Source organism: Oratosquilla oratoria, chromosome 41, assembly GCF_046742065.1.
Source record: "Oratosquilla oratoria isolate Oo_2021 chromosome 41, ASM4674206v1, whole genome shotgun sequence".
Taxonomy (NCBI): domain Eukaryota; kingdom Metazoa; phylum Arthropoda; class Malacostraca; order Stomatopoda; family Squillidae; genus Oratosquilla; species Oratosquilla oratoria.
In genome coordinates this window covers 19,813,674-19,836,173 of record NC_134817.1, presented here as the reverse complement: position 1 = coordinate 19,836,173, position 22,500 = coordinate 19,813,674, and the positions used below count along the sequence as shown (strand labels likewise).

General features: G+C 45.4%; 1 protein-coding gene across 13 annotated transcripts in view; it reads right to left on the bottom strand.

The window, feature by feature from the left end:
• The window catches only part of LOC143021011 (uncharacterized), a 599,497-nt gene that overhangs the window by 102,984 nt on the left and 474,013 nt on the right, over positions 1-22,500 (bottom strand). For all 13 annotated transcript variants that reach the window (XM_076178117.1, XM_076178118.1, XM_076178121.1 and 10 more), the window contains 6 exons: positions 22,094-22,196; positions 20,440-20,632; positions 19,432-19,523; positions 17,873-18,043; positions 17,382-17,567; positions 15,707-15,894 (listed from right to left, as the gene is read on the bottom strand). In XM_076178117.1, the coding sequence (XP_076034232.1) occupies positions 15,707-15,894; positions 17,382-17,567; positions 17,873-18,043; positions 19,432-19,523; positions 20,440-20,632; positions 22,094-22,196 (933 nt within the window). The remainder of the gene's footprint in view (positions 1-15,706; positions 15,895-17,381; positions 17,568-17,872; positions 18,044-19,431; positions 19,524-20,439; positions 20,633-22,093; positions 22,197-22,500) is intronic.

Here is a 22,500-nt window from a genome sequence, read left to right as displayed (position 1 = left end):
GAAGTGAGTTCGGTCGCAATATTGTGACCCCAACGACGACCAATATTCCAAAATCAAGAAGAAGAAGAAGAATTCCCTCTCTCTCTCTCTGTCTCTCTCTTTTTTTTTTAATAATAATCGTCAAGGATATGGGCACCACCTGGTTCATTTTCAAGATCAATTCAATTTTTTCTAAAACCATGGCCTGCGAAGTCCAAAGAGTTAATTTTTGTTTTACATCAAGAAGAAACGAATGAAATAGACATTGAGGCTGTGAGGGACACAACTCGAAGAGCCAACAACATTGCAAACGAAACGGGTCTTCCAGCCAAGCGAGTCCGTTGTTGTCTGTCGAGTTCGACAGTGATCTTCAGACACTAAGTTTATCACTAAGTCTGATGGACACTAGATCTAGACCGTCCACTCGGACAAGTCGCATTCACGTCAGAGACATAAATCTGACATTCTAGTTTAATCCACTAGAAAGAGGCGCTCGCCACGGACAAGTCTCCTAAGCACTACCGAATCTAGGAACACGGATCTAGATGCGAAAGTAGGGGGGGGCGGTTAGTACATTAAGTGACAAATGTACACAAAATAAGTACATTTGGCTAAAACTGTACACAAAATTGAGGAACGGCGGAATAGCAAAAGCTCATGATTTTTTAAGCTTCTTCACTGGCAACACCAACACCATCACCATCATCATCACCATCATCACCATCTAGGGGTATTATGTTACGTCCACGGGGATAGGCATTTAAGGCAACAGACATACATCGGTACAAGTCCTGAAATATCTTATCTATGTGTGATATGTGTAGGATTATGCTTGTGTGTTAACGACTACTTTACATGCGTTGATGCTTGTGAGGGGGCGTAAGTACACAAAAGTATTTTATAAAAAATATGATAAAAACTTCTAAACACCTGGAAAATAAAACACACTCAGGCTTAAGATATACACAAATCTATTCCAGCGAGGCATGCTTATATACATATATACACATAGATGCTTCATATCAATCAAAAATTGAAAAAGGAAAAAAGAAGCACGCTGATTCAATGCACATTAGCAGCTTCAGGCTGGTCCTCGGAGCGATCTGGACACTCAAATCCTACTCATGATTGGATAGAAACATTTACACTGTCCGGATTTAACACTCGATCATAACCCAGATTTCCCCCAGAAACTCTTGGAACTCCTCGTAACCCTTCCAGAACTTCCCGGAGCTTACCAGACTCTCGATCTAGGAGTCACGCGCATCACCCGGAATCCCCCAGAAACTCTTGGAACTTCTCGGAACCCTTCCAGAACTTCCCGAAGCTTACCAGAACCCATCCGGAACACCCATAGAAACCTGAAACCTCCCAAAATCGCCCGGAACTCCACTGCAACCTCCTGAAACCCATTGGAACCCTTCCAAGACCTCTCGGAACCTCCGGAACACCCACGGAATCCTTCCGGAACCTCCCCAAATCTCCCGGACACCCTCTACAGCCTCCCAGAACTCTCCTGGAACTTTCCGGACATCCTCTCCTGACTCTCCCAGAAGCCCCAGAACTCCCTCAGAACCTCCGACATTCTCCCGGAACCTCCCAAATCTCCCGGACATTCTCTAGAACCTCCCTAATTCCTTTGGTACCCTCCGGACATCCTCTCCTGACCCTACCGGAAGCCCCAGAACCCCCTCAAAACATTCGACATCATCCCGAAACCTTCCTGAATTCCTCTGGGATCCCCCACCCGGAACCTCCCCAAATCTCTCTGACATTCTCTAGAACCTCCCGGAACTCCCCTAGAACCCTCCGGACATCCTCTCATGACTCTCCCAGAAGCTCCAGGACCCCCTCAGAACATCCGACACCCTCCCGGAACCTCCCAAATCTCCCGAACATTCTCTAGAATCTCCCGGAACTCTCCTGGAACCCTCCGAACATCCTCTGCTGACTCTCCCAGAAGCCCCAGAACCCTCTCAGAACATCCGACACCCTCCCGGAACCTCACGGAATTCCTCTGGGATCCCCCCAACCCGGAACTACCCTGATCCTCCAGTGGAACCCTTACAGCACTGAGTTACACTTGGAAGTTGCTCTTGATGATACCAAGCAGCTTCATTCAGCTGATGATCGAAGGCAATCTAGACTAAAAGAGTGAGACTCATTATGTCTCATTTCACACCAGGAAGTCCCTCTGGTGAATAAAATCAACTGGCGTCACTCACAACAAAACTGGCGAATAATGCTTCCGTATCAAATATATTGGACCCACAATAAAGATTATTATAATATGTAATAATGATATAAGAACCCAACACTCATATCACCGACCCATGAAAATATAAATAAATAAATGTCGCAGTACAACAGGACTGCTCTGAAGTCTTTGTGAGTTGCGAAAGCCTATCCTGTGGCCAACTCCGGCGACAACACACAATGCCAAAAGATGCTAACGTCTACCGTACAACACCGACAACTAAGACAAGCCATGCACTCGAAAGAAAGGTCATTGTCAGCCATTAGGAAAAACAAAAGATAAAAAATAACAACAACATAGATGACAGCAGAGGGGGGGAGGTATACCCCGCCGGTCTCCCACCTACCCTCCCGTCCCCTCGCTCCGCCTCCCCCTTTGTGTGGGTGGAGGGTCGGCGAGTACCAGGGGTTGGTTAGGTGGTAAGTGATGGCCGTACTTACCACGTAGGTCGCTTGCATGTTGCGGGTCTTTCCACGGATCCGGGTTAGCCACGAAGGGGAGGAACAGGTGAGGAAGGAGAAGAACAAGGTCGAGAAGAACAAGGTCGAGAAGAACAAGGGGAGAAGAACAAGGTCGAGAAGAACAAGGTCGAGAAGAACAAGGGGAGAAGAACAAGGGGAGAAGAACAAGGGGAGAAGAACAAGCAAAGAGAAGAACAGGTTCAGGAAAAGAACAAGGTCAGGAAAAGAACAAGGGGGAAGAATGAAGAAGAAGAAGGAGGAGGAGGTCGAGAAGAACAAAGAGAGAAGAAAAAGGAGAGTAGAACAAGGAGAAGAGAACAAAGGAGAAAAACAAGGTCAGGAAAACAAACAAGGCGAGGAAAAGCAAGAGGAAAGAATGAGGAAGGACAAGAACAAGGAAGAAGAGAAGAATGAAGAAGAACAAGGTAGGAGTAGAGGAATGAGGTTGGAGAAGAATAAGAAAGGAGAAGAACAAGGTCAAGAAGAACAAAGGGGAGATGAACAAGGAAGGGAAAGAACAAGGTGGAGGAGAACAAAGTTAAGGTGGGCAAGGTGGAGAAGAATAAAGAACATAAAGAAGAACGTGAAGAATAACAAGGAAGGAAAAGAACAAGGCAAAGGAGAACAAGATGGAGAACAAGATGGAGGAGAACAAGGTGAAGGAGAAAAAGAGGGAGGAAAACAATATGGAAGAGGAAAAGAGAAGAAGATGAAGAACAAGGTGGGGATGTATGTGTGTGTGTGTGTGTGTGTGTGTGTGTGTGTGTGTGTGTGTGAGATAGAGAGAGAGAGAGAGAGAGAGAGAGAGAGAGAGAGAGAGAGAGAGAGAGAGAGAGAGAGAGAGAGAGAGAGAGAGAGAGAGAGAGAGAGAGACGAAAAGAGAGTGAGATAAATGAATGTAAGTTGCGGAGTGAATGAGATAAAAAGAGAAACAAAGAAGAAGACATGAGAGACAGAGACAGATGGGGATTAAAGAGAGCAAAAAGAGAAATAAAGAGAAGTATAGGGACAGGGGATGGGTAAGGCGGGGATGGTTAGAGAGAGAGAGGTGGAGTGGGAAGGGAACAAGAATTGATAAGCACAACAAAAATGGAAAAGGTGAAAAGTGGGTCGAGGAATGGGAGGAAGAGGAGGAAGAGGAGGAGGAGGAAGAAGAGGAATGGGAGGAGGAGGAGGAAGAGGAGGAGGAAGAGGAGGAGGAGGAGGAGGAGGAGGAGGAGGAAGAGGAGGAGGAGGGGAATGAGATGAAGAGTGAATAGAAAAAGAGAGACGAGCGAGGAGGAAGGATGGGAGAATGAGGAAGAGGAGGGAAATGGGAAGAAGAGAAATTAAAGAGAAAGAGAATACAGAGAGAAAAAAGAGACAAAGAATAAAAAGCGAGAGACAATAAAGAGAGTGAGAATAAAGAGCGAGAAAGAATAAAGAGAGAGAATAAAGAGAGACAGAGGAAAGAGAAAAAGAGAATAAAGAGCGATAGACAATAGAGAGAGAGAGAGAGAGAGAGAGAGAGAGAGAGAGAGAGAATAAAAGGGAGAATAAAGAGAGAGAATAAAGAGAAAGATAATAAAGAGCGAAAGAGAATAAGGAAAAAGGAGAGAGAATAAGAAGAAAGAGAAAATAAAGAGCGAGAGAATAGAGAGAGAGAGAGAGAGAGAGAGAGAGAGAGAGAGAGAGAGAGAGAGAGAGAGAGAGAGAGAGAGAGAGAGAGAGAGAGAGAGAGAGAGAGAGAGAGAATTAAAAAGAGAGGGAATAAAGAGAGAGGATAAAGAGAGAGAGAATAAAGAGAGAGATAATAAAGAGGGAAAAAGTTGAACGTAAAGGTGGTTACGAAAAACACGAATAGACGGAGTAGGATGACAAAATAATTGAAAAGAAGTATCAAGAGAAGAAACAACAAAAATGAGATTATAGGAATGCATAAGATTGAAGGAATAGAGTAAGACGGGACAGCATAAAACATTTGTCGAGAAATAGATTGATAAAAGAAATGAAGAACAAAAAATGAATAAAGGGAGAAGAAGCAAGACCAAGAACGGGAATGAGGAGGAGGAGGAAGAGAAGGAGGAAGAGGAGGAGGAAAATGGAGGAGGAAGAGGAAGAGGAGGAGGAAGAGGAGAGGGAAGAGGAGAGGGAAGTGGAGGAAGAAGAGGAGGAAGAAAAAGAGGAAGAGAAGATGGAAGAGGATGAGAAAGAGGAAGAGGAAGAGAAGGAGAACGAGGATATGGAAGAGGAGAAGGAAGAGGAGAAGGAAGTGGAGGAAGAAGAGGAAGAGGAGATGGAAGAGGATGAGGATTTCAGAAATGGAGGTAAAAGAGAAAGAGGAGAAGGAGGAGGAAGAACAAGAGGAGGAATAGGAGGAGGAAGAAGAAGAAGAATGTGCAACATTTCAGAATTGGAGGTAAGGGGGAGAGAAGAGGAGGAAGAGGAGGAGGAGGAGAAGGAAGAGGGGGAGGATGAGTAGGAGAAGGAGGAAGAGGGGGAGGAGAAGAGGGAGGAGGATGTGGAGGAAGAATGGGGGAGTAGAGGTAGGAAGAGATGGGATAGGGACACCGGCACAAAGTTCCCAGCATAGGGAAAAGGGAAATGGGAGATGGAAGGAAGATAAAAGGAAGACCGAGATGGTAAGGGAAGAGAGGGAGAAGGGAAGAGAAGAAGGAAGAGGCAAAGGAAGAGGTAGACGATGAGGAGGTAGGAAGGAAAGAGGAAGAGAAGGAAAAGAGGATTAAAAAGAGGAAGGAGTAGAAAAAGAGAGCAAGAGAAAAAGGAGGAGGAGGAGGAGGAAGAGGTAGACGATGAGGAGGTAGAAAGGAAGGAAGAGAAAGAAAAGAGGATGGAAAAGAGGAAGGAGTAGAAAAAGAGTAAAAGAGAAAGAGGAGGAGGAGGAGGAGGAGGAGGGAGACGATGAGGGGGTGTAAAGGAAAGGAGAGAAGGAAAAGAAGAAGAAAGAGTAGAAAAAGAGCAAAAGAGAAAGAGGAGGAGGAGGAAGAGGTAGACGATGAGGGGGTGGAAAGGAAAGAAGAGAAGGAAAAGAAGATGGAAAAGAGGAAGAGTAGAAAAAGAGCAAAAGAACAAGAGAAAGAGGAGGAAGAGGAGGGGGAGGAGTTAAACAAGAAGGTGGAGGTGAGAGGAGGTGAGAGGAGGTGAGAGGATCGCCGTGAGCAGCAGCAGGGAAATACACAAAGAAAACGTGTTGGAGTGAGAAAACGGTAGAAAAGAAAACGAAAGAATGATCAATTACAGACGAGAAGAAAACGGGAAGCCGACAGGCCCCGCCCCAGGTGAAAAGGGGGCGGGGTCGCGAGCGTACGATTTCGGGTGAAAAAGCGACGAAATGAAATGAAATGTGAGGAGACACAGATGGAAAAAGTGGGATAAAAATGATGACGAGCGAAGGCAAAAGAGAAAATAAGGAAATGTAATTAAAAATAAATGTAAAAGAATATGAAGTAGAGTGAAATTCAATTTTGTGAACACAGGAAATGGGAAATACGAAATGAAATGAAACAGGACGAAATGTAAATAAAAGAAATAGCGACATGAAACGAATTATGAAGGGGGAGGAGAAGGCAAGGAAGAAAATAACGAAATGTAGAGAGACAAAAAAAAAAAAAAAAAGAAAAAAAAAAAAAAAAAAAAAGTGAACAGATGAGGTGGGCGGTACGATTGAACAAAGAGTTCAGTATGATTGAACACATGAACAGGATGTTTGAATAACAATAACCAATACAATCGGTGTACGTGAACACAGATGAGGGATAAAATGAACACATGAACAGATCAATAGAACATTTGAATAACATATGTGGGTGATAACAAGCGGCGTGATTGTGAACAAAGGTAAGGACAAAATGAACACACGAACAATAAGAACCGGTCAATAGAACATTTGAATAACATATGTGGGTGATAACAAGCGGTGTGATCGTGAACAAGGGTAAGAAAAAAATGAACACATGAACAATGAGAACCGATCAATAGAACACGTGCACAAAGAGAAAATGTTCACATTTGAACAAAGAAAGTGCAAAGAGGGAAGGTGAACAACAAGAACGTTCGAGCAGCGAGTTCAAATGAACAGGCAATAACATTAGGGTGAACAGGGTGAGGTCCAGGGTGAACAAAGAGAAAGGATAAAGGGCGTAGGATAACAAGAGGACAAAGAGAGATGTTCAATTGAACAAGAGGACAAAGAGGGTGATTTGAGCACCATAGATGTATAATGTAAAAAAAGAGGAAATTCAATTGAACAAAAGAAAAAAAATTGAACAACAGGACATATAGGAGGATAACAAGAGGACAAAGAGGGAAATTCGGTTGAACAAGAGGACAAAGAGGGAAATTCGGTTGAACAAGAGGACAAAGAGGGAAATTCGGTTGAACAAGAAGACAAAGAGGAAAGGTGATTTGAACACCATATATGTATAATGCCAAAAAAGAGGAAATTCAGTTGAACAAGACAAAATACGGTCAATTGAACAAGAGGACAAAATAAATTCAATTAAACAAGAGGACAATGAGGAAACGTCGTGTAGGCACCATTGAATGATCAAGTCAACAAAATGTTAATTTCAATTGAACAAGAGGACAATGAGGCAAGTTGATGTGATCAAAGAGGAAATGAACAGGAAGACAAGGAGGAAAGATCAAGTGAACAAAGAGTTAAAATGAAGAGGAAAACGAAGAGGAATGTTCAAAGGAACAAAGAGGAGGGTCAAGTGAACAAAAAAAAATAAAGTTAATAGGATGAACAGGAAGTCATTGATAAATGACCAATATGAAACACGTGATGGTAGTAGTAGTAGTAGTAGTAGTAGTAGTAGTAGTAGTAGTAGTAATAGTAGTAGTAGTAGTAGGAGGAGGAGGAGGAGGAGGAGGAGAGAGGAGGAGGATCAAGAGTAAGAGGAAATGAAGGAAGAGGGATAGGAAGAGGAAGAGAAAGAGGGTGACAATGACGAGGAAGAAGAAGAGGAAGAAGAAGGGGGGAAGGAGGAGGAGTGAGAGTAGGAGGAAAAGAAAGAAGAGGAATAGGAGGAGGAAGAGAAAGAGTGTGACGATGACGAGGAAAAAAAGGAAGAAGAAGAGGAGGAGGAGGAGTGAGAGTAGGAGGAAAAGAAAGAAGAGGAATAGGAAGAGGAAGAGAAAGAGGGTGACGATGACGAGGAAGAAGAGGAAGAAGAGGAAGAAGAAGAGGAAGAGGAAGAGGAGGAATATGAGGAGGAGGAGAAAGAGGAGTAAGAGTAGGAGGAAAAGAAAGAAGAGGAATAGGAAGAGGAAGAGAAAGAGGGCAATGATGACGAGGAAGAAGAAAAAGAAGAAGAGGAGAAGGAGGAGGAGGAAGATGAGGAGGAGGAGGTGGAGGAGGAGGACGAGATTGAAGAATTTAGATTCATAATTCCACGACAGAAGCATCCAATAACGTTTTTCGTGCATGGAGTTGGGGAGAACAGAAAAGAAAATGGAAATGGGTTAGGTTAGGAGGAAAATTCACAGAAAACGGGTGATGAGAGAAAACGGAAAGAGGTTAGGATGAGAAAAAAACCCACAGAAAACGGGTGATGAAAGAAAACAGAAAGGGGTTAGGGTGAAAAAAAATCACAGAAAACGGGTGATGAAAGAAAACAGAGACGGGTTTGGTTGACAAAAAATGCACAGAAAACGGGATGTGAAAGACAACAGAAAGAAGATAGGTTGAGAGAAAAATGCACAGAAAACGGGCGATGAAAGAAAACAGAACATGGTTTGGTTGACAAAAAATACACAGAAAACGGGCGATGAAAGAAAACGGAAAAGAGGTTAGGATAAGAATAAAATATACAGAAAACGGTTAACGTTCCCCCCAGCGTTTGAAAAGGAGGGAAATCAATGAAAAGAATTTTTTTGGGGGGAGGGGGCAAACGGAAGAGGGGGAGGGGGCGTTTTGTGACATTGGGGGTTAATATGGGGGGAGTGTGGGGGGATATTGAACAAAAAGAGAAAATATTCAAGTACAGAGAAGATGACAAGAGAAGTAGATAGAAATAATGAATAATATGAGAAGAATTTAATGCATGATAAAGATAAAGAACGAAATAGAAGACGATATTAGGACGACCACGAGAGAAATAGAGGCAACAATAAATAAATAGATAAATTAGAAAACAATGAAAAAATAAAAATGATATAAAATTGATTTCCAGTGGTTGTCGTTTTGTAAGAAGTTATTGTGGACGTGAAGGAGATTAAGAAGGAGATTAAGAAGGAGATTAAGAAGGAGATGGAGAAGAGGAAAACAAGATAAGAAGAATTAAATTAATAATGAAAAATATATAAAATAGCGTAAGAAAAAACGAATAGATTATTGAATATCGGAGATTGAAAATTTAACGAAGAGAAGTGAATGACAATTAGAGAGATTAAAGAGATTAAAGAATAAAAAGGAAAAAGAGAAAAGATGAGGAGTGGAGAGGAGGTAAAGAGGAAGAAGAAAGAGGAGCAAGAAGAAGAAGAGGAAGAAGAAGAGAGAAGAGGTAGAGAGGGGAAGCAGAGGGAAGGAGAGAGGTGAGGAGAAAAAGAGGAGCAAAGAAAAAAGGAGTTAATTAAGAGGAGGAAGAGGAGGAAGAGGGGGAAGAAGAGGAGGAGGAGGAGGAGGAGGAGGAGGAGAAAGGGAGAATAAACAGGAAGAGAGTTCAAGGTTAGTCAAGTTAGGAGGGAGTGGGAGGGAGTGGGAGGGAATGGGAGGGAGGGAGTGGGAGGGAGGGAGGGTTGTTTTCGCGTCACGACAGGGTAAGGGAGGGAAGGGGGAGGGGAGGGGAGGGGGAAGGGAGGGAAGGAAAGTGAAAGGGAGGGAAGGGGAGAGAAGGGAAGGGAGGGAAGGGAGAGAAGGGAAGGGAGGGAAAGGGAGGGAAGGGAAGGAGAAGGGGAGGGGAAAGGAGGGAAGAGGAGTGGAGGGGAGGGAAGGGAAGGGAAAGCGAGGAGAGAGAAGGGGAGGGGAGGGAAGGGAAGGGAAAGCGAGGAGAGAGAAGGGGAGGGGAGGGAAGAGGGAAAGCAAGGGAAAGGGAGGGGAGAGAAGGGGAGGGAAGGGAAAGGAAGGGAAGGGGAGGGAAGAGGGAAGGGGGAAGGGAAAGGGAGGGGAGGGAAGAGAAGAAAAGGGAAGGGAAGTGGAGGGGAGGGAAGAGGGAAGGGGAAAGGGAAAGGGAGGGGAGGGAAGCGAAGAAAAGGGAAGGAAAGGGAAGGGAAGGGGAGGGAAGAGAAGGGGAGGGAAGGTAAGGGAAGGGAAGGGAAGGGGAGAGAAGGGGAAGGAAGGGGAGGGGAGGGGAGGGGAGGGGAGGGAAGAGAAGGGAAGGGAAAGGAAGGGGAGGGAAGGGAAGGGAAGGGGAGGGGAGAGAAGGGGAAGGAAGGGGAGGGGAGGGGAGGGGAGGGAAGAAAAGGGAAGGGAAAGGAAGGGGAGGGAAGTGGAAGGAAGGGAAGGGGAGGGGAGGGAATACTGTTGTCAGGTCAGGTAGGTCCAGGATGTTGTTGTTATATTCCCTTTCCATACAACAGCTGAATGAAATCATCTGGCGACACGCGGGTGCCAACTGCAGGTTGTACAGGTTGTAGAAGGATTAGCTAAGCTGGTTTTGGCACCGGAACGGGTTGTGGATATTTGGCTTTTAACCTTTCATTCTTACTGTCGCCAGGTGATTTTATTCAAGCAGGAGGAGGAGGAGGAAGAGGAGGAGGAAGAGGAGGAGGAGGAGGAGGAGGAAGAGGAGGAGATATTATGTATGTGTTGTATAACTCCATACGGTTAAACCTGATAGAGAGAGATCTTGGGGGGGTCTCAGTCCGGGGACCGAGTACCAGCCTACCGGAACTGCACCTCCAGATGAAGGTGAGGACGTCGACGAGTTTTGAAGAAAACGGGTGGTCGGGAGGGAGATGATTTTTCCTGACGTCCCTCTGGCAGGGAGTTGTCCTTTGCCCCAGGGGTTGTGAAAGAGGTTGTGAAAGGTGTGGGGGGAGGTTGTGAAAGGTGGGGGAGGTTGTGAAAGGTGGGGGAGGTTGTGAAAGGTGTGGGGGGAGGTTGTGAAAGGTGGGGGGAAGTTGTGAAAGGTGTGGGGGAGGTTGTGAAAGGCGTGGGGGGAGGTTGTGAAAGGTGTGGGGAGGTTGTGAAAGGGTGCCTGGGGTTGTTGGCAGGAGAGGGGTTGCGTGGAGGTTGTGGAAAGGGGTTGTGACCTTTTGAGTCATTTCAGGTTGTTTACCCATAAGGAAAGGAAAGGAGGGAGGGAGGGGGAAGGAGGAAGGGAGGAGGAAGGGGGAGGAAAGGGGGAAGGAAGAGAACGGGGAGTGATGGAAGGTGGGAAGGAGGGAAGGTGGGAAGGAGGGAAGGAGGGAAGGAGGAAAGGGGAATGGTTGAGGAAAAGGAGAGGGGAGGGAGGGAGGGAGGGAGAGAGGGAGGGAGGAAGGGAGGGAGGGAGAGAGAGGGAGGGAAGGAAGGAGGAAGAGGGAATGATTGAGGGAAGGGGAAAGGGAAATGACCGGAAGGGAGGGAGGGAAGAAGAGAAGGGAGGAGGAGGAGGAGGAGGAGGAAGGGAAGGGGGGGAGGGAGGGAGGAGAGAGGGAGGAGGAAGGGAGGGAGGGAGGAAGGGAAGGAAGGAGGAAGGAGGAAGGGAGGAGGGAGGGGAGAGGGAAGGGAGGAGAGTTGGAGGGAGAGGGAGAGGAAATGACTGAGGGGAAAGGAGGGGATATAGAGAAGGGAGGGTCGAGAGAGAGAAGAGAGAAGAGAGAATGGAAGGGAGGGAGAAAGAGAGTGATAGAGAGAGAGGAAGGGAAGGAAGGAGAAGGAGAGGAATAGAGAAAGAAGAGAGGAAGGAAGGGAGAGAGGAGGGAGTAGAATAAAGAGGGAGGGAGGGACAAAGAGAGAATAGAGGAAGGAAGGGAGGGAAAAAGAGAGTGATAGGAAGGGAGAAACAGATAAGAGAGGAAGAGAGGTGGGAAGACAGGAGTACGGAAAGTGTTGGAAACAGGGCAGGAGAGAGTAAGAGGGGAAAGAGAGAGGGGGAAGAGAGAGGGGAAAGAGAGAGGGGAAAGAGAGGGAAAAGAGAGAGGGGAAAGAGAGAGGGGAAAAGGGGTGAGGGAGAAAACGAGAGTAGAGCGAAGCGAATAGAGAGAAGAGAGGAGGGGAGAGGAGAAGGAATGGGAGGGGAATGTGGGAGGAGGTGGGGTGAAGTGGGGTTTGGGTGAGGTGGGGGTGCGATTGGGTGAGATGGGGTAAGAATGGGTGGGCTGGGGTGAGACGGGGTGAGGTAGGGTGAGGCGGGGCTGGCTGGAATGAGGTGGGAAAGGGTGGGGTGAGGTGGGGTAAAAATGGGTGAGGTGGGGTGAGGTGGGGTGAGGCGGGGTGAGGTGGGGTGACGCTAAATAGAGGAGAGGAGCAAGGAAAGGAGGAGGAGGTTCGCTTTTTCACAGCCGAAAATTCACCAGCTCTTCTATACTTGACGGCAGGAGGAGGAAGAAGAAGAAGAAGAGGATGAGGATGAGGAGGAGGAGGAGGAGGAGGAGGAGAAAGGGAGGAGGATGAGGATGAGGAGAAGGGGAGAAGGAGGAGGAGGAGGAGGAGGAGGAGAAAGGGAGGAGGATGAGGATGAGGAGAAGGGGAGGAGGAGTAAGAGAGAGAGGAGGAGAAAGTGATAGAAGAAGAAAGGGGAAGGGAAGGGAAGGGAAGGGAATGGAAAGAGGTCAAGGGAAGGGAAAGAGGTCAAGGGAAGGGGGGAAAAGAGAAAGGGGAAGGGAAGTGAAGGGAAGGGAAAGAGAAGGTCGAGGAAAGGGAAGGGAAGGGAAGGGAAGGGAGAAAGAAGGGAACAAAGGTCTTACAGCAACTGGGCCTCCCTGGGGTGGGGTGGGGGTTGAGGGTTGAGACCAAAAAGAGGTAAAAGAGGAAAAAAAAGAGGACCAAGGGGGGGAGGAGGAGGAGGAGGAAGAGGAGGAGGAGGAGGAGGAGGAGGAGGAGGAGGAGGAAGGATAGGATGGTTGTGCTTTAGGGGTGCTGGGGTAGGGGGTAGGGGGTAGGGGGTAGGGGTCTAGGGGGTGGGGCTGGTACTAAAAAGAGGACCATGGGAAGGAGAGGGTGGTTGTGCTTCAGGGGTGCTGGGGAGTGGGTGGGGGTCGGGATGGGGGTGATGTGGGGGGGATACTTGGGGGGGGAAGGGGTGTGGGGGGATTGGGTATTGCATTCTATATACTCTTAGTCATAAGTTAGTGGTGAAGCATTTTAGTGGTTTATTGTATGAGACCATATCAACTGCACCTACGACTAAACTGCCTTCTTTGTCGCCAAATCCAAAAAAACAAACGAATGAATGAAAGAAAAGGTCAAGGTCTTTGGGGTGAGGGGGAGGGGGGAAGTGGAATATTAAGGGTCGAGGTAGATATACATATGTGTGTATACACACACACACACACAAACATATATATATATTATATATATATATATATATTATATATGTGATATACATACACGTTTGTATGCATGTATGTTTACATGTATACATACGTAGATATATGTATATATAGCACTGATATACAGTATGTGCATATGCATACATATGGTTACTTGGTTGCATATGTTGACATGTAGATATATTTCTTCACATATGTATTATGTGTACATATGCTGTAACATATATGAGCATATTCATATATATGATAATTTATATGCAGCATACATATATATACATATATATATGTATATCATTACATACATATATCTATCATGATACATATGTACTTGAGAGAAAAAACATATACATACATGTTCGGATATAATAGACGAAGATTTACACAAAATCGTATAATAATTATCACACAGATTACGATGAAGAAATTGAAAGAGTAGATTGAATTATTACAAGAATAATTTTTAAATTTTCCAAACCATCATGACTGATTTAGAAGAAAGTCTATAATGATCAAAATACGAAGAAAAATCTAAAAAAAAAAAAAAAAAAAAAAAATAACACTGGCCAAAAGCTAAGGGTTTAGAATGAAGAAAAGGAGTTTATTAATGCGGTTTATAGTGCAATAAAACACAATATAAAAATATTTCATTCAACTAGTAAGTATTGTGACTTGGTTTAAAAAAAGGGGAATTTTCATGTGTAACAAATGGATGGTAGACTAACATTAAAAATAATTAAAAGATCCTAATTATACATTTTTTTCTATGGTAAAAATATGGACTTTATAAAAAACTATCTACTATATAATTAAGAATGATAGAAATAATATAAAATAACGTTTAGATTTACTAAGTTTTTGTAATAAAAATTATGTTAGATTGTGTTTGTTACTTCTGTGGTTGAAAGTGGTTACATAAATGGACGAAACCAAAAGAAAAAGGGAAAATTCTGTGATCATGTTGGCTATATCCTGTGTATAACTACCTTATTGTCATTGACTGTCACCCTTTTTCAAATTTCTTCGTTTTCATGATGAAATGACATTAACCTAAGGTTAGCTTGGGGCTAAGTTCGAATCCTGATAAATTAAAACTACTCTCTACCTTATTGTCATTCATTATCACTTTTTTTTTCTCCAAATTTCTTCGTTTTCATAAATCAAAACTACTCTCTTCGCAATTCACAGAGCGAATCTCACCACATCCAATCCGATGGAGCAGATAGAATGTGGTCAGGAACATTTTCGAATGTTTCCTCGTGGTCTTGGTGACTGACTGACTGACATGTCAGTCAATTCAGTCAATCAGACCAGCGATTTTTTTTTTTTTTTTTTTTTTTTTTTGAAAGTTAAGACTGGCAGCACAGTAGATGGGAAGGAAGTGGAGGAGGAAGGGGAGAGATAGGAGAAGGCGAGGGACAGTGGAAGACCAGGTTACGAGAATGGTCATGTACCGAATTAAGTTAACAATCAAGTTAACTAAACGACAATCTAGGACATCATCATCTTCCTCGTCAATGTAAAAAAAAGTTAAAAAAAAAAAAAAAATGGTTGGTTAAATTAGTTGAGACACACTCAAGTCCTCTGTGGAGTGTGTACCAGAAGGTTTTCCTTCTTATAGAAGGGGTTGCCGATTCAAAGAAGGCAACCACATCAATACATCCACTCACCCACATCTGCACTGAACGTGGGGGGGGGGAGTGAGTGATGAACATTTATTTACTCACGAACACATGCATTCTAGATTGAGCTTTCTAGTGTTCAACTCATCAGCTCAGCTGAACTTTGTCACCATGAGCAATAAGGGGACATACTAGTCAAGTGTTTAGACTCTTAGAGACACAAGATAGTTTTAACACTTTCCTTGATTGGGGCAATCTGCCTATTCATTGTTTAAGGGATGGTGTGTCTTGGAGTAACATAAAAAGTACTTTTAAGTAATGTTGGTGGATATCGTATTAAATTTGACTTAAGTAAGGAATACTGCACTAGAAGAGTTTAATAGATCCACGAAGAAGATCTTAGACTCCTCATTTTTATTTGTTTTATGTGGAAGGGTATGTTCCACATAGCTTAGGATGTGGATCGAGTGAAGCATAATGATGATTATTTTCTTTATGACACTATGGTCCATGACCATTCTCGCGGAAAAAAAAGAAAAAAAAAACACGGACAGATCAACACTATCAAGACAAGTGCAAATGAAGATAGAAATGATCAGTCAGAGGCGAAATAAATTTCCAAACACGTTCATTGACAACCACGTTGAATGACATGATAACCACAGGGCGGTCACGTGACAATGTACACGAAAACACATGACAATTACATGACAAGTCACAGGACGGAGACATGACAAAGAGATGAGCACAAACAAACATGGGTTGTGGGGGGGAGAAGGGGTGGGTTAAATGTGGTTATTCACACGTTAGCCTGTTCTTATTGGGGGGGGAGGGGAATGGGGGGGAACCCATATTCCCCCTCCCGCCGCTCTCGGACCCTGAACACGAGCAAGAGAACGGTTGGCCCTGTTTTATGGAACTCTGTTTCATAGGCGTCCTACTTTCGACGAAGGGTCCCTCCTCCTACTTACATGATAGTAGTTCTCGCTAGGTGGAATCTTGATCTCCACATCTTCCCAATCCTCTGGGTGGAGTTGGGTCACGTACTGGATGGTGTAGCCCTCCAGAGGGGAGTTGTTGTCCCCTGTGGAGGCCCAGTGGACGTACGCCTTCCGGGCTTCGCACTCCACCTCCTCCAGCTTTGGTGGGTTGGGCACGTCTGCGGTGAGGGGGAAGGGGAGAGTGAGAACGTGAGCGGAGTTGAGTGTGAGGCGATGGGGAGGATTCATTCCAATTCACTGGTGACCTCCTCCTCTTCCCTATATTCCTTTTCCTCCTCTTCCTTCTCCTCTTTCTGACTTTTTCTCTTCCTCTTCCTCATACTCCTCTTCCCTATATTCCTAGTCCTCCTCTTCCTTCTCCTCCTATTTCTCTCCTTCGGACTTTTTCTCTTCCTCTTCCTCGTCCTCATACTCCTCTCCCCTGTATTCCTTTTCCTCCTCTTCCTTCTCCTCCTGTTTCTCTCCTCCTGACTTTTTCTCTTCCTCTTCCTCGTCCTCATACTCCTCTTCCCTATATTCCTTTTCCTCCTCTTCCTTCTCCTCCTATTTCTCTCCTTCGGACTTTTTCTCTTCCTCTTCCTCGTCCTCATACTCCTCTCTAATCCTTGTCCTCCTCTTCCTTCTCCTCCTGTTTCTCTCCTGACTCTTTCTCTTCCTCCTCCTCGTCCTCGTCCTCTTACTCCTCTTCATCTATTCCTTTTCCTCCTCTTCCTTCTCCTCCTGTTTCTCTCCTGACTCTTTCTCTTCCTCCTCCTCGTCCTCGTCCTCTTACTCCTCTTCATCTATTCCTTTTCCTCCTCTTCCTTCTCCTCCTATTACTCTCCTTCTGACTCTTTCTCTTCCTCCTCCTCCTCGTACTCTTGTTCCTCATCTCTGTATTCTCTTTCCTCTTTCTTCTCTTCTTAATCCTCTCCTTCCGACGCTTTCTCCTCCTCCTCTTCCTCGTCTTCATACTCCTCTTCCCTCTATTCCTCCTTCTCCTCCTCCTCCTCCTCCTATTTCTCTCCTTCTGATTCTTTCTCTTCCTCCTCTTCCTCGTCCTCTTATTCCTCCTCTATTCTCTTTCCTCTTCCTTCTCCTCTTAATCCTCTCCTTTCGACGCTTTCTCCTCTTCCTCCTCGTCCTCTTCCTTCTCCTCCTATTCCTCTCCTTCCACTTCTTTCTCTTCAGCCTCTTCCTCGTCCTTCTCTTCGTCCTCCTCCTTCTCCTCCTATTCCTCTCCTTCTAATTCTTTCTCCTTATCCTCCTCGTTCTCTTCCTCCTCCCTCTATTCCTTTTCCTCTACCTTCTCCTCCTAATCCTCTCCTTCCGCCTCTTTATATTCATCCTCTTCCTCGTCCTCCTCTTTCTTCTCCTCCTTCTCCTCATCTTATTCCTCATCACTCTGTCCCCTACCACTGCTTATTCCTTCTCTCCCTTTGTGTTCCTCCACCCTCTATCCCTTATCCCCCTGTCTCCCTTACCCCCTATCCCTCTACCCACTATCCCCCTTACCACCTATCCCCCTACTCCTATCCCCTATTCCCCTAATCCCTTACCCCTATCCCCCTACCCCCTATCTCCCCTACCCACTATCCCCCCTATCCCATTACTCCTATCCCCCTACCCAGTATCCCCCCTACCCTCTATCTCCCCCCCTCCTTACCCTCGACCAATAGAATGGCATTGCTGCGGTCTCCATCGAGATCTGTCTTGGCGACACACGTGTAGACTCCAGAGTCGCTGCCCCGGACGTCGTGTATGGTCAGCTCCCAGTCGTCGCCGTCCCTGTCCTCGTCGTCGTTGTCGCCGTCGCCATCGTCGTCGTCGTTGTGGTCGAGATCGTTGCTGCCTGCGTGGGGACCAAATGGTCGCGTAGGGAAAAGTGGTGGGAAGAGTGTAATTATGATAAAAAAATTAATTCGTTTATTTTTTTCTTATGTCGTAAATGTATACTATACTTGCGGACACGCAAACCTGACCTAGAATATATCACAATAACACAAACTTAATTCTTATTGTTGTTGTATTAATGAAAACTTATTTACAGAAATTCGCGGTCATTACAAGGGAAGTACTGTTTATGGAAATGAGTGAAACACTTAAAAAAAAAAAAAAAAAAAAAAAAAAAAAAAAGTGGACCTCGAGAACACTCACCTTCTCCATCGACGCTGTAGTGGTCGTCCTCCAGGTCGATAGGTTCGTCGTCCTTGAGCCAGGTGACCGAGACGGTGAGGTCAGGGTCCACGGTGATGTCGCAGTGGAAGACGGCGTCCTGGCCGACGTGGACCCGCTCCTCTTCCACGTCCAGGTCCACCGAAGTTTGCCCTGGAGGGTGACTTGTCGTTAGCTAAGGATAAGGAGGTCGTCCTTCAAATCCCCCCTCCAAAAAAAAAGCCCCCCCCACTTAAAAAATGAACCAACCTTTTTCCTCATATTACAAATCCTCTCCCTCCTCCTCCTCCTTCTCCTCCGAAGATCCTTCTACCACTGTTTCTGCTACTAATTCAACAACCTCAACAACAACCACCACCACCACCACCACCACCACCACCACCACCACCACCACCACCACCACCACCACCACCACCACCACCACCACCACCACCACCACCACCACTAACCACCACCACCACCAAAGGCAAGGCTGCATAATATGGCTCATACCACGCGCAACCAAAAGGTCTCCTGTCGGCATGCTCCGCCTTTGTAACCTACTTTAAAGATGACATAAATCTACGGGGCGCGACACCCACTCTTCACTCCATCCATTTGACACCAAGAAGCTCTACGGGAAATTTGTATTCCGTTGCCGAAAACCAGCGCTTCTGTCCTAAGATCTGCAGCAGGAACATCCAACCTGTTTCTAGAGAGCACAAACTCTTTGTAAGTCTGACAAAGAGCTGTTCGCTCTCAATCGGTTAAGAGCTTCAAATAAATATCAAAGTTGGACAAATGGTCTTCACTTTATCTCAGCATCCTCCATTCCCTTCCTTCCTCTCCTCTCCCTTACCTCTCTCTATTTACCTAACTCGTTATTTACCTACATATCTCTTTCATCTCTTCCATATTCCTCCCCTTCACCTTCCCTCCCCAACCCATCCGACTTCTCCTAACCTCTCTTTATTTCCCCTACACTCTTTTCCGACCTCTCTTCCTCCTTCTCTTTTCTGTTCCTTCCCTCCCCCTCCTCCCTCCCTCCATATCCCTTCCCCTGCCCTCCACTTCCCTCCCGGCCCATTCTTACCAATCTTCATTTCCTTCCCTATTACCTCCTTACCTTTTTCCTTTCTCCTCCTTTCCTTCCCTCTCCCTCCCTCCCTTGTCCCTTGGTGGCGTCATCGGAAGCATGCTGGTCTCGCATTGGCTCCGTTGTGGGTTCGAATCCCGCACTCCTTTCCGGTTCTCAGAAGTAACCGTTAATTACCTTCCCCAATAGTCCCCCAAAGCGCATGATGGCTTCGGCTCCAGTAAAGGGGAATTTACACTGTCAAACGGTTTGCCAAACGGTTTGTCAAACAAGTGTTTAAGGTTATGTTTGACCGTGTGAATGGAATATCTGGTTGTCAAACACGTTTGTCAAACGTGTTTGACAACCGAATACCTCATCAAACATCACTTCAAACACTTGTTTGATAAACCGGGTTTGACACACTGGCGCAGGCTCCTGACCTTCTTCCTGACCTCCCTCCACGCCCCTCCACGCCCCTCCATACCTCTCATGGCCACGTGGGCGGTCGAGGTGATTGAGTTGAACTTATTCTCGGCTGTGCATTTGTAGTCGCCCACGTCGTCGGAGCTCATCGACCTGAAAAAAAAAGGAAGAAAAGCTTGTTAGAATGTTTAACTAATTTGGGTATTTAAGTATTCATCTAGTTATTATTAATGTCTCTATTGTCTGTTATTCATTGATCTATCTATTTATCTGTTATTTACATATTCACTGTTTATTAGCTTATGTATTTATTTAGTTATTCATATACTTATATGTCTATTCACTATTTATATATTTATGTATGCATTCACTTATTTATCTACCTATTCATTTTTTCACTATCCATTTACTTATATATATATATATATATATATATATATATGATGTAAGCAGAATAGGAAACACAGGAGTCTTAGTCTTGAGTTTATTCCTGACTAGTTTCGCAGGTATGCTTTTGAAAAAGCATACCTGCGAAACTAGTCAGGAATAAACTCAAGACTAAGACTCCTGTGTTTCCTATTCCGCTTACATCAACCTGTCAGAATGTCTCAATATATGTATATGTATGTATATATATATATATACATATATATACTGTATATGTATATATATATATATATGTGTATATATATATATATATATATATATACATATATATGAGAGAGTAATAGGTGGGGAAGGGTAATCGAGGATGGGCTAAGAATACATTAATTGTCCTAACATTTCGGTCTCTTTGACCTTCTTTGGAGAACATGGAGATAATAAATGTATTCTTAGACCATCTTCATTTACCCTTCCCCACCTATCACTCTCTCATTTGTCTCAAAGAATTTATATATATATATATATATATATATATATATATATATGCACGCTCACACACACACATGCACACGCACGTACGCACACACACACACACACACACACACACACACACACACACACACACACACACACACACACACACCCTGAAGAACAACCCATATGATCATCTCAATATCCTACTCACAGAATAATCAATTTGTTGCCATCGATCTCGTAGCTCCTGTCGTCCTCGGTAATCGGGACGTCCTCGTTGTCCTCGACGCGGTACCAGAAGATCTCGGGGTCGGGCGACCCGTAGGCGTCGCAGTCGAGGGTCACTGGCTCGCCCTCGAGGACAGTCTGGTCCTCCAGCTCGTTCAACCACTCCGGAGGCAGAGCTGGAGGAGGAAGAGAGTGGAGGGGAGTGGGGGGAGGAGGAGGGGGAGTACTGGAGTGATTATGGAGTGCTTTATATATCATAATCAAAGAAAAAAAATGACAGAGGCTTTTGGAATTGAGTTTCGGAAGGTATGTAATCTAGCCTTAGTCATCCACTGCAGGACCGGCCTATCCCATGAGGGACGATACAGCCTCGGTACCTTACCTAGGTGGTTTAATTCGGCTTAAAAAGTGGTTGTGGATGAAGTCTGAAATCGGTGTCATCAACTCGGTCATACTGATTCAATCAATCAATCAATCAATCAATCAAAATATCAATCAGGAACCGGAATGGAAACCGGAACAAAGGTGTCCGGGCTTTACTTCTTTGCTATGATGGGAAACTTCTTAACCTTTATTCTGGGTAACGTTGGCCGGTCTCAATAAATTAAAAAATATCTCATGAAAAAATATAAGGTTCTCCTTCTGTCCTATTGTCAATAGTCTTATTCATCACCTGTTTTTGAATGGAAACCAATTAAAAAAAAATCTCATGAATAAATAGAAGGTTCTCCTATTGTCCTATTATCACTAGTTTTACTCATAACCTGTTTTTGAATGGAGACTAATCTTAAAAAGAAAAAAAAAAATCGATTTGGTTTCTGCTGATCGCCTTTACCATCTCTGTGACTCTCCCTCTTTGGCGGGACAGTGTTCCCAAGGATAGAAACGCTGGTTACCGCCGAAGAAATATCAACACTCCTTCCCTGTTTGGAGTTCCAATGCTGAAAAAAACCCTTGCCCAACCTCGAGTTCCCCAAAACGGTGCCACGAGGGTGCCTCCCAAGAACCCACTCATCAAAAGGCACCTCTTCTGAGAGGCCGGATCCAGGGGGTGGGGGTGGTGGGGGCGTTGTGGGGGGAGGGGGAGCTAAACCCCTTCTCCCCCCCAACAGGCCCCGAATCTCCTAATCAAGACCCCCCCCTCCCCCCGCCGGGGCCTTTGTTAACAACTCTTCATCAAAGAGAGACAAGTTTGGCCTTCAACTTTGGCACTTGGCACTTTGGGGCCAGAAGTCGAGGCCGATTTTTTTTTTCCCGAATTGGCGGTTTTGGAACTTCCCTCACCAAAGCTTAATTCTTTCGTCCCGTTTTATGGCTTTAGTCTTTCATCCTATCTGCCGCCGGGTGATTTTATTCAGTTTATGAAAAACTCAATTCACGGAGGAAAGGCGAAACACATCTTGATCCAATTTCGATTCAATCCCCCAGACGTCCCCAGACCCCAGATCCCGGACCCCAGACCCCGAGACTCCTAGACCCAAGACCTCCAGATCCCAGAACCCCGGTTCGATCCCCCAGATCCTCTAGACACCCCAGACCCAGGATCCCAAGACCTCCAGGCCCCAGACACACCAGACATCCCAGACACCTCAGAACCCCAGACACCCCAGATCACTGACCCCAGGTCACATACTTACATCGCACGTTGAGGTAAACGGTGGTGTAGACGTAGCCCACAGAGTTGGAGGCGTTGCAGGCGATGACGCCCTTGTCGTTGAAGTCCAGACTCTCAAAAATGAGCTGCAGGAGGAAAAGGAGGACGAGGAAGAGGAGGAAGAGGAGGAAGAGGAGGAGGAGGAGGGGGAGGAAGATGAGGAAGAGGAAGAGGAGGAAGAGGAGGAAGAGGTGGAGGAGGAGGAGGAGGAAGAGGGGAGAAGAGTTAAATGGTTAGTCAAGGACAAGTACGGCTGAGAATCACATATACTGTAGGTTCAAACGCATAAGCACACACGCATACACACAAACACACGCACGCACACACACGCACACATACGCGCACACACGACTCGATGGCGCAGTGGTAGCGTTCGCGGCCGTCACTACG